At 51.9% G+C, this 12,235-nt stretch overlaps 1 protein-coding gene across 2 annotated transcripts in view; it reads right to left on the bottom strand.

Moving 5' to 3' along the window:
- The window catches only part of ITGA11 (integrin subunit alpha 11), a 129,293-nt gene extending 117,293 nt beyond the window's left edge, over positions 1 to 12,000 (bottom strand). For both annotated transcript variants that reach the window (XR_007152818.1, XM_047861771.1), the window contains exon 1: positions 11,872 to 12,000. Coding sequence is in view for 1 of the 2 variants with exons in the window: in XM_047861771.1 (XP_047717727.1) it covers positions 11,872 to 11,923 (52 nt within the window). In the remaining variant the exon portion in view is untranslated. The remainder of the gene's footprint in view (positions 1 to 11,871) is intronic.
- Between the last annotated feature and the right edge of the window lie 235 nt (positions 12,001 to 12,235).

The following is a 12,235-nucleotide window of genomic DNA, read 5'->3' as shown; positions in this document are numbered from 1 at the left end:
CTTCTCAAAACACAGATTCAAACACGCCACCACCCTCCCTCAGAAACCTCCAATGGCTCCCCATCTGCTAAATCCAATGTCTTAGCTGGCATTCAGGTCCCCTCTCAGTGCCTCGGCCCTGAAGGTGTTCCCTTCTCTCAGTTCCCCGTGGCACACCTTCCAATATCCCGCTGACCAACATCACGCCCTTTGCCCAGATACACTCTCTACCCCTCCTGCATTTGCGATCTCTTTCCCAACTCTCAAATCCCAGAGTCTTTTCTCTGTGTGACTTCCTCCCTTATATTACAGTTATTTATACAAAGGCCCTGTCTCTCCCACTAAACCATAAACTCATCGGAGGACAGGATGTATCTCTTATCTTTTACCCACTAGAGCACCGAGCACAGGGCCCGGCTCACACAGGTCCCTGTGTTAGGACCCCCTGGGGGTACATGTGCAGAGAAATGTAAGACATTATCTTGCCCTTAAATACCTTTCTGTTTAGGGGCGCCTGGGTGGCTCAGTCGGTTAAGCATCCGACTTTGGCTCCGGTCAGGATCTCGCGGTCTGTGAGTTCGAGCCCTGCGTCGGGCTCTGTGCTGACAGCTCAGAGCCTGGAGCCTGCTTCCGATTCTGTGTCTCCCCCTCTCTCTGCCCCTTCCCTGCTCATGCTCTGTCTCTCTGTGTCTCTCAATAATAAATAAATGTTAAAAAAAAAAACAAAACTTTCTGTTTACTCGGATAGACAGTTCTTACATATTTAATACATATTAATCAAGCATCTACTGTGGCGCTTGGTGAGAGCTAGGGACACCGGGAGTGGTACGAGATGTGGTCTCTGCTCTTAGTTCGGTGGAGGAAGATGTGCAACCAATTATAATACTGTGTGGTCAGTAAAGTGCAGGGTGTCTTGAGATCATACAGGTCTCCAAGGTCTCGTTGAGGGGCTAAGGTGAGGCTTCCAGGAGGAACTGGAGCCCAAGTGGAGACCTGAAGAATAAGTAGGAGGCAGCCAGGAAAAAGGAGGAGGCAGAATGGGATCTAAGGAACAACATGAGTGAAGGCCAGAGTGAGCTGGTGTGCCTGGAAAACTAAGCTCGGTCTGGTGGGGGCCCTCTGGGAGGGTGTGGGTGCTGGTGCATGTGGTGCTGCTCCAGGTGGGTCCTGAGCACAGGCCAGGGCCAGCTATTCAGGGTCTGGTTAGCTCTGCCAACCTGATGGCAATAGGGAGCCACTGAAGGTTTTAAGCAGGGGAGTGATGACACTACTTTGTATTTTAGCTTTACCTTGGCTGCTATTGAAAATGGTCTGATGGAATGGGGGTCAGGGAGACAATGACACCTGAGTTGGGCTGGGGCTTCAGGGAGGTCCCAGAGCCCTCCTGCTCTGTCCCCAGATCTCTCTTCCTGACGGAGCATCCCTTTCCCACCCCACAAGGCTTTGCTTTGTCTGTGCCCCATCCTGAGTTGGGCGCTTCCTTCACTCGAACACTGACAACAGTTTCAGCAGGCCCCAGAATCAGAGGGTTGCAATGATGCTAGGGGGCTTCGTCTGACCCCTGCTGGACACCTCCCATCCCGCCCCCAACCCCCGTGCCTCTCCATCTGTCTGTTGGCAGTTCTGACCAGGATCCTCAGCAGATCAGTATCCTCCAAAGCCCCTCTTTGGCTTTTCTGGGTTTCCTGCTTGGGGCCCAGTGCCCAATAGCTCATGGCTTTGTAGGAGACACAGAGAGGGTCTCCAACGATCAACCCCCCACGTGCCAACTCCCACCCCCAAATTCCACCTTGTGCTCAGCCTCTCAAACTTTGACTCCAAGCTGGGTTTCCAGCCCAGCCTGGCTATGAATCCTGCGCCAGCTCAGGCTGGGGTGGGGGTGGGGGTGGGTGTGGACTGGAGGAACTGGGGCTCAGGAGAACTGGTGAAATCTTGGCTTCACCACTGGCTGTTGTGTGACCCTGGGTAAGTCATTCCCTTCCCGGACGGTGCTTTCTCTTCTGCTTCACTGGGGACTGGGCTTCGAGGTCATCAGTGATTCTCAGCCATGGCTGTCTGTTGGAATGACGGGGGAGTTTTAAAAAACGTGATGCTGCTGGGCTCTAACAGAGAGTGATGATGTGTTCTGGGGTGGGGCCTGGGCAAAGGTTCTGTTTTATGCAGGCCGCCATCCCCTTGTTCATCCAGGATGAAGGACGCTGGATTTGCTGATCGTCTGCAATATTCCATGACAGACCAAGATGGGTGGGGCAGAGTGGGCAAAAAGCCCGAGGAGTATCCCCTCATAAAGTATCGGCCCGCAGGACCACAGCAGTACAAGTACCTGCGGCTGCAGAAAGGCCAGAAAATTCAAGTTTTGGCCTCATGCATTCCGCAAGGTGGCTACTCCAGAGCCTAGCGCCAAGTGCTTGGAAGGTGCCCCACCCCCCCCACCAAAGGTTCTCAAAGTGGTCTTGGGCCAGTAGTAGCTGGAGAGGGAAGCATCTTTTGATTTCCACGGCTTCAAATGCATCCCGCAGGCCTCACTCCGCCTTTAGAACTGCTTCATGGGACACCCCAGCATCGTGGGCACCAGCACTCTGCACGAGCCCTACAGTCTGTATGTGATCTGCGCCTTCCTGCTCCCACCGTGTCCCCCGAGGAAGAGGCTGTGCCTTATCTATTTTGAAATCCCCAGATCTGGAGGTGTAGTGGGTGCTCAGTACACGTGAGTCAAATGGACAAGCCACTCAGTTTCTTCATTTGTAAAGTGGGATCATGGTGCCTCCCTGCCAAAGTACAGGCCTGTGGGGAGAACCACATGAGCAGGCTAGCTTCATGGGTGTGCGACCTGGGCAGCTGCTCAGGGCCCTACACTCAGAAGGGCCCACACTTGATTTAATGCTCTGTGGTGGCCATCCTGGAATTCTTAATCTTTTTAAACGAGGAGCCCTGCGTTTTCATTTTGTACCGGGTTTTGTAGATGATGGGGCTGGTCTTGCACGTGTGGCAAACGGTGTGAATAAACCCAGAGAAGAGCCCTGCCTACAAATTATTTGTGGGACTTTATGATCGCCACCAGCTACTGGATCTGAGAGGCTATTAACCCCAGGGAAAGACTAGTTCTGGTAGAGGAAGAAAACATGGGCGCTGCTTTGTGACCTTTCTGGTAGGAGGGGGCAGTGGTCTGGGGCAGTGGCCTGGGGATGGCCAGGCTGAGAGAGAGAACTGTGGGGGGCGGGGAATACCAGAGGTCTATAGAGAATGATTTCAATGATCTTATCCCACCTGCCTGCCACAGATGTAGAAGTTCTACCATTAGAACTTCATTCCTTTGCCTGAAGCATTGCTTGCTCCTTAAATTAGGTGTAGCAAATTAGATTCCTAACCTCATCTGTGGCCAGAGAACCTGCCTCTGAGTTCCCATGTGATCTCAGGTTAAGAGATCAGTTAAGAGCTGAAAACCGTTAAGAGCCTCAGTTTCTCCATCTACCTAATGGACATACTGGCCATGGCAGGACCTCTAAGCCTCACTTGGCCCCTCCTCATTGATAGAATGAACATATGGAAATGCTCATCAGGAGCTGCACCCACTTGCTCAGTTTGGGTTTTTTTCCCCATGGCCTTCCTGAGGCACAGCCCTCCCAATCTGCAAAGACAGAGGCCTAGGAAATCTGCAGGGTCAGGATTTCTGATAGCCTGGCCCAGCTGGGTGATGCTCTGGAGGAAGAAAACTATCAACCCCAGCTGCAGAGGCAGGAACCCCTTCTCTGTGTCATCCTGTTTGGAATCCTGGAGTATGTTGCTATAGCAACTTGCCTAACTCACCCCACATGCCACGTGGAAAAGCCTCTGTCTGCTCTAGTGCATCACCCAAGCCACAGACGGGATCCTTCTAACTTACAGGATGGGGCCTCCGTCATCCACAAGGGCCGGAAGAGTGGGCCAAGTGGCTGGACCACGTGAAGGCAGGTCCCCAGCCTCAAATATTTAGTCTGCTGGTTGGCCTCTGCACCTGACATTTTACCATCAGCCCCTTGTCCCTTGAGCTCAAGGTACAGTCCAGTTAAAATGCAAACCCCTTCAGGTAGGACACATGAAATTGTCATCACTCATTAGTGCCCTTCAGCCTGAATTAAATCATTAGGTCTGGGGCTCAGAGCAGGTTTTGATTAGGGGAATAGGAGAAGAGAACTGCTCAGCCCGGACCCCGAGAAGGGACTGGAGAGGGAGTCTGGGGGCGGGTGGCGTGGTCCAGAGCACTGGGAACTTGGGGGCAGCGGGTAGAGAGCCTCTCTCGGCCCTGAGCTGTGAGGCGAGGGAGGGAGAGCCTTGCTTACATTCTGAGGCACCATGTGAGCGTCGCTTCTCATCAGGCCGGCACCTTGACTGAGAAGCCAGTGTCTAGCTGAGTCTGAAGAAGGGAGTGGCCACTCCTGGGCTGGTGCCCTTGAGCGGATGGCCATTTGAGCGCTGATCTCATTTTCCCTGAAGACAGCTCCTTCAGCAGGAGCACCTTACTCATCTATCTATGCTCTCCGGGCCCAGTTCCCAAAGAAATATCATGAATGGATTAAGGAAGAGCCATGGCTTGGGCGTCAAACAATCCTGATGCGACCTCTTACTCTATCGGCATGACCTTGGATGAACCCACACGCTCCTCGCGTGTATTCTGGTGATTGCAGTCGTGACTTCGTGAGGCAGCGGCAGGGCCTAAGTGAGATGTGAGAACGTGCTCAACACAGCGGACGGCATCAATCAAATGACGCACGGTGGGAAGGGGATACCTGCTGCTGTTAGCCGACGGCTGACTGGGTGCCAGATGCTGCTCGAAGCACTTGATAGGAGTGAGCCACGTACAGATCATCGGACGTTTAGCACGCACCAGCCTGTGATGTTGTTTTTCTCCCCATTACACAGATGAGGAAAAATGAGGCCCAGAGGGGCTTCTCCAGGGTTTGCCGAGGAGAAAAGATTTGAACCCAGGCAGTTGGGTTCCCAGGCCACGCACATGGTGATCGCTGCTGCTGTTCAGGAAGCACGTGGGTGAACAACGAAATGAGGGACAGAGGCAGGGAGGCAATGTGACCACCCTGGCTTTTCCCTCCAGGTGGGATTTTATTTACGTTGGGACTCAGGTCATAAAAACATGAAGGGTATGAAAGCCATTCCATGGAATGGAATGTTTTGGAAAGCTTATTTAATTGGGGTTTACAAGAGGACCAACTCCAGCCTCTTGCCTCCCCTTCTCCCCACACTGGTAACAAACTTCTGGGCTTTCAGCTAAGAATTTGTCCAGCTGGGATTTACATGATGGGGGTTGGACCCCCACCTGGACCACAGCTCCCTCTAGCAAGCACTCCACACTGAGGGCATGTGGGTTCGGAGTCAGCTGGAGGCCATTGTATACCTCAACATAATAAAGGCCACATATGACAAATCCACAGCCAACATCACACTCAATAGTGAAAAACTTTTCCTCTGAAATTAGGAACAACACAAGGCTGTCCAACCTTGCCGCATAGTATCCAAAATCCTAGCTACAGTCACCAGACAAGAAAAAGAAATAAAAGGCATCTCAACTGATAAAGAAGGAACACTGCCACTATTTGCAAATAACATGATATATATAGAAAATCCTAAAGGCTCCACCAAAAAGCTATTAGAATTAATAAATGAATTCATTAAAATTGCACGATATAAAATTATTAGACAGAAATCTGTTGCATTTTTATACACTAATAATGAGCTAGCAGAAAGAGAAATCAAGAAAATCCTATTTGCAATTGTATCAAAAAGAAGAAAATAACTGGGAATAAATTTAACCAAGGAGGTAAAAGACCTATACTCTGAAAACTGTAAGGTATTGATGAAAGAGATTGACGATGAACCAATAAGTGGAAAGATACAGCATATTCATGGACTGGAAGAATTAAGTGTTAAAGTGTCCACACTACCCAAAGCAATGTACAGATTCAATGTAATCTCCATCAAAATACCAATAGCATTTTTCACAAAACTAGAATAATCCCCAAATTTGTATGGAGCCACAAAAGATCCGAATAGCCAAAGCAATCTTGAGAGAGAAGAACGAAGCTCGAGGTATCACAATCCTGGATTTCAAACTATACTACAAGCTGTAGTAATCAAAACAGTATGGCACTGGCACAAAGATAGACACATAGATCAGCGGGACCAAGCAGAGAGCCCAGAAATAAACCCATGTGTATATGGTCAATTAATCTATAACAAAGGACAGAAGAACATACAATGGGAAAAGACAGTTTCTTCAATAAGTGGTGTTGGGAAAACTAGACAGCTACATGGTAGGGAAGGAAGGAAGGAAGGAAGGAAGGAAGGAAGGAAGGAACGGGGGGGAGGAAGGGAGGAAAAAAAGGAAGGAAAGAAGGAAGGAAGGAATGGGAAGGAGAGAGGAGGAAGAAAGAAGGGAGGGAGGAAGGGAGGAAGGGAGGGAGGGAGGGAGGGAGGAAGGAAGGGAGGGAGGAAGGAAGGAAGGAAGGAAGGAAAGGGAGGGAGGAAGGAAGGGAGGAAAAGAGAAGGAAAGAAGGAAGGAAGGAACAGAAGAGGGGAGAGGAGGAAGGAAGAAAGAAGGGAGGAAGGAAATAAGGAAGGAAGGAAGGAAGGAAGGAAGGGCACCCCTTTCTTACACCATATAAAAAAATAAACTCAAAATGGATTAAAGCCCTAAATGTGATACCTGAAGCCATAAAACCCCTAAAAGAAAGCATAGGCAGTAAACTCCTAGACATGGGTCTTAGCAATATTTGGGAGGGTCTGTCTCCCGAGGCAAGGACAACAAAAGCAAAAATAAACAATTGGGACTACCTCAGACTAAAAGCTTTTGCACAGCAAAGCAAACCATCACCAAAATGAAAAAATCCACATCTACTAAATGGGAGAAAATATTTGCAAATGATGTATCTGATAAGTAGTTAATACCCCCCAAAATATAAGAAGTCATTTAAAAAAAAGCAATCTGATTTTAAAACGGGTAGAGAAACTGAATAGACACCTTTTCCAAAGAAGACATACAGATGGCCGGTGGGCACCTGAAAATATGCTCAATATCACTCATCATTAGTGAAATGCAAATCAATACCACAACGAAGTATCATCTCGCACCTGTCAGAATGGCCATCATCACAAAGACAAGAAAAAACACATGTTGGTGAGGATGTGGAGAAAAGAGAACCCATGTGCTATTGGTGGGAATGTAAATTGGTGCAGTCACTGTGGAAAACAGTATGGCAATTCCTCAAAAAATTAAAAATAGAACTATTTTAATAGTTCTGAACGACTCAGTAATTCCACTATTGGGTATTTACTCCCCCAAAATGAAAACACTAATTCAAAAAGATATATGCCCTCTGTTGTTCATCACAGCACTATTTACAATAGCTAAGATATGGAAGCAACCTAAGTGTCCATTGATAGACGAATGGATAAAGATGTACTTTGTGTACGCAATGGGACATTACTCAACCACAGAAGATAATGAAATCTTGCCAATCACAACAACATGGGTAACACCCAGAGGGTACGGCACTAAGTGAAATAAGTCAGAAAGAGACATATACCACGTGATTTCATTTACACGCGGAATCTAAAAAACAAAGCAAATGAACAAACAGAACAAGACCAATAGACTCATCAATACAGGGAATAAACTGGGCTGCCAGAGGTGAAAGGGATTAAGAGGCACAAACTTCCAGTTATTAATCAAAAAAGTCCTGGAGATGAAAAGTACAGCCTGGGGACTCTAGTCAGTAATATTGTAATCGCTTTCTGTGGTGGCAGGTTGCAACCACTCATCACGGTGTGCATTTCATAAGACGTATAAATGTTGAATCACTGTGTTGTAACCTGAAACGAATACAATACTGGATATCAGTTGTACTTCTATTAAAAAAAAAAAAACCTACTATAAAAAAAACACAAAGAACTAAAGAGCCAAGCCAGCTCAGACCACAGTTTTGTCCTAAGCAAGGAGGAGAGAGGATGGAAGGGAAGTTGCCTGCTGCTGAAGGAAGCTTCCCCTCCAGGAGGGGAGAGAAAGAGCTTCCGGGGAGGTCAAAATGAAGGTGAGTCGCTGTCTGAGTTCCGTAGGGGCCCACAGCCCTGTGTGGGTGGGCGGGGACAAGGAGAACAGCAAGGAGATAGACATCCCATCTCTGGGGGGCCACGGTGGGATAGACGCTGGCCACAGTGAATAACTAGAAAGAAGGTGATACTCCACTGCTCTTTTCAGGGGCCCCGAGACCCGCGTGTGGAAGGGTCCAGAAGCTCCTCAGCTGAGAGGCTTGGCTGACAAGCCCCACAGCTGGAGAGCCGGGCTTGGATCCTTTTAGTCTTTGCACACCCATGGTGCCTAGTACTGTGTTTTTTTTCCCAGACGAGGTTTTTCTGCTGAATAAGAACCGCCCCCCCACCCCCTGCTTCCACAGGGACACACAAGGGCCATGCCGCATGGTATGGTTCTTCTCCATGCCACAAAATACCACAAGACACTCACACTAAGATTGCATTGACTTCATGACAGCCTCAACCAAAATAAATAGATAGATAGATAGATAGAGAGAGAGAGAGAGAGAGAGAGAGAGATAGAATCCCTCAATTCCCATCATGATCAAGACTTCAGGCCAGGTCTTTAGGAAAGGGGCTGGAAAAGTTTGGGTCTATTTGGGGCCTTGACATGTATGTCTTCTCCAGCACCCTCACACGTAGCACTTCCTTTAGACCTCTCCTATGGACTTGAGTTTGACAGCTACAACTCCGTGCATCCTTCCATCCCTTACTGTACGGTCAGTACCTTCAGTCCTAAGCTGCTGCTGCTGGAGAAGAAAGACAACCTCCCTGAATGCTTAATATGTGCTGGAACTTTCCAAGCACTGTATTTACACTTACTCATTTAATCTTTGGATAATTCTGTAAAGGCTCTTATTATCATCCCCATTTTGCAGATGAGAAAGCTGAGGCACAGAACCACTTGGTAATTTGCAAAGAGCACAGAGTCCTAACTGGCAGAGGCCAGACCCAGTCCAGGGAGTGAGACCTCCGGGCTTTCACCCCCACGCTGTGTCTGATCTCCCTGTGTGCCTTTATGGAGCACCGCAGACAATAGGTGCTCAGTAAAGATTGAGTTTTAAAGAATTATTACTCATGAACCCTTATTACAGATATGTTATGATAGAAACTTCTGATCAATGGATCTGTTTTACCTGGATGTCAGCTACAAAAGCCTTTGGGTTTGTCTATTTCCTATTCCTTCCTTCCATCCTTCCTTCCCTCCATCCTCCCTTCCTCTTCCCTTCTTCCCTCCTTCTTTTATTTCCTTCCTCCCTTCCTTCCTTCCCCTTTCCCTCCTTCTCTCTCTCTCTTTATTCCTTTTTTCTTCCTTTCTAGTTTCGCCCACCCATCACCTTGCCCAACTTACAGCAGAAGCTCTGGCAAGATAGCAGCTCCAAACTCATAATGGCTTCCACGTGCATTCACTCCCAACTTGGCCTGTGACAGGTTCCCTGCTCAGCCAAGCTCTGCCGTCACCATCAGGCAAGCTTCCTGGTAATCCTCACATTGAATCCATGTGATGCACCATTGGGAGACTGACATCAATCTTGCTCTGGAGCCAGGGGGATGGACCCACTGACCCCCCCAACCCCCGCCCCAACCTTTCCAATTTTGGGTCCAAAATAGAGTCACCTTTGTGGTTTAAAATATCCTTTTTTTCTCTCTCTCTTTAATTAGTCCCAGGAAATAACACTCTAACTTATAAACAATCCTACTTTGAGGCCTCTCCACACTCTCCACACCCTTTCAAGGCTCTCCTCCCCTCAGGAAGCCTCCTTTGCTAATCAAGTGGAACTGAACTTCTCTTGTGTGAACCATAGTCCTTAGTTTTTCTGTGCTGTTCACTCCCTAATCCCTCTATTCAGCTTCCTCTGGCCTTGCCTTATTCCCAGCTCCAGGCAGGACCCAGACTGCACACATACTTGGTCCCCACGCCCAGTTTCTTGCAAGCAGATGTCGTCGTTCCAACATTGATTGATATGTTTAATGAATCCCATATTTTAAGAACCCAAACTGACCATACATAACTTAAGGGTGGTTTTTCTCCATTTAAAGGGAATTCTGAGTCACAAATCCTGTCCCTGTCCTTCACCCCACTCCCCTAGCGCCCCCCCCCCCGCCCGCCCCCACCATTCCTGCTGGAGTAAACGACATTAACAACAATGGCTTCTGCCCTGCTGTGCACCAAGCCCTGTGTTAAGGACTTTTCTGACAGTGCCTCACTTAATTATCTGGAGTACTTTATGAACTCGGTCTGAGTTTCTATCTCCGTTCCACAAAGAAGGAAACCTGTTGGAGAGATTGCATATTGTGCCCAAGATTGTACAGCTAGTGGGCAGCAGAGCCAGGATGGAAGCGCTCTGATTCCAAAGACTTCATTCTTAGCTTTCTGAGGTCCAGACTTTCTCCATCTCAGGTCCGGTGGGAAGGTTCCTCCTAACTGGAGCCACACAAGGCTCCCTTTTCCTAAGACTGGATCTCCCCGTGATTTGAAGACAGTTCCTGGAGTTACCTTCCCTCCTGTCTAAAAGACCTAGAGTGGACTTCACCTCCCCCTGCAGCCGGTTTCTAGACGTATGCTGGCCTGGTGGCCTGATGCCCTCCCCAACACTCCTTTCCCCCAACAACTTAAAGCGGCAATGTTTGCTTCGTGGCTCTAGGATCTGGACTGAAATCCATGGCCAGAAACTCTTTCAACTACAGGCCCTTCCAGAGTCTCCGCTAGAGACCGATGGGGGGTGCACTTGTTTCCGTGGCACCCTGGGACGGCGGTGAGTGAGCCCGGGCTGGGGGGTCGCCACCGGTGCTCCCTGTCTGCTCCTTCCCTGCTGCCCCCGCGTCTGACCCCAGTACCGCTCCAGCCCCAGCCTGACCCATGCGGAAGGGGAGGCGAGGCCGGGCGGCCAGTCCCCGCGGCGGGCTCTGGTCCCCGCCGGGACACTCCGCTGCGCAAAGGAGAGGCCCCGAAAGCAGTCGCCACCGGTAGAACGGCGCCGCTGGCCGCCAGCCCGGGTCGGGCCGGGTCGCCGGGGGTGGAGAAGCCCGGGCCGGGTGGCCCCAGTGCGGAGAGCCCAGGGCCCGCTTCTGGCTGCCGGCAGTGCGCCCGGCCGGCCCGAGGTCCTCGCCGCGCCCGGACACCTGGATTGCATTAGGCGGGCGGCGCGCGCCTCGGCGACGGCGGCTTCCCCCGATTATTGAATAACTGCATAATTTCGAGCGCCGGTTGCCCCGTCCCTACCCCGCGTGTCAGGTAAGGTTTCTGGGGCCCTGGACTGCGAAGCTGCGCCCGTCGCCTTCGGCCCGGCCGGCGACCGCTCGCCCCTGGGGCTTCGTCCTAGGGGCCCCCGCCGTGGGGCTTCGTCCGACCGCGGCCGGAGGGACTCTGGGCAGCGCTCGGCGCCCAGGTCCCCCCAGCTCTCCCGGGCCGCCGCGCCCGGCTCCCCAAACTTCAGGCGCCTCCCTCCGCAGGCAGGAGGGCTCCCGAGGCGGCGCTTGCTCCGCGCGTCCGGACCCCTCCCAGCCCGGGCCACGCGCCCTCCGCGCTCCCGGGACGCCCGAGTCTCCCCGGCGGGGCGCCCGGAGGTAGCCAGCGTGTCCGGCGGGGCCGCCAGCCCGCCGCGCTCCTCGACTCGAGCCTCTTCAGTCTTCCCCAACTCCTCCCCGCACACCCAAACAAACTCCCGGCCCCGAGTCGCCCCGGCGCCCTCTTTTGCGGAGTTTGGCCGCTAGACTGCCGCCGCTTCTCGGGGGACCGCGTCCCCCCAGCAGCCAAGCTCCGACCCTCCGAGGGGCTCCCACCGGCGCGCGGAGGCAAGGGGGACGTACCTGGCCACAGGCTGAGCGCCCAGGCCACCAGGAGGCCCCTGGGCAGGTCCATGGCGCGCGGCGGCGGCGGCGGCTGGGGCCGGGTGAGGGGCGGCGGGGCGGCGGGGCGGCGAGCCCGAGCGGCAGCCTCCTCGCGGGCGCCGGGAGCCTGCACTGCGAGCCGCGCGCCCGGCTCCCTGACAGCCGCGGCTCCTGCAGAGGAAGTGGGAGGGCTCGGGCGGCGGGGAGGGGCGCGCGGACACGCTCGCGCAGGGCGCGGGGCCAATCTCGGCCCCTCTGCCACCTGGGCACGCGGCGTGCCGCCCCCCCCCCCCCACGCCCTCTCCGCACCGCCCGCGCCCCTACTCCTCCTATGCCGGGGAGA

The sequence above is a fragment of the Prionailurus viverrinus genome, chromosome B3 (assembly GCF_022837055.1).
Source record: "Prionailurus viverrinus isolate Anna chromosome B3, UM_Priviv_1.0, whole genome shotgun sequence".
Classification (NCBI taxonomy): Eukaryota; Metazoa; Chordata; class Mammalia; order Carnivora; family Felidae; genus Prionailurus; species Prionailurus viverrinus.
This window is presented reverse-complemented; position numbering and strand designations above follow the sequence as displayed.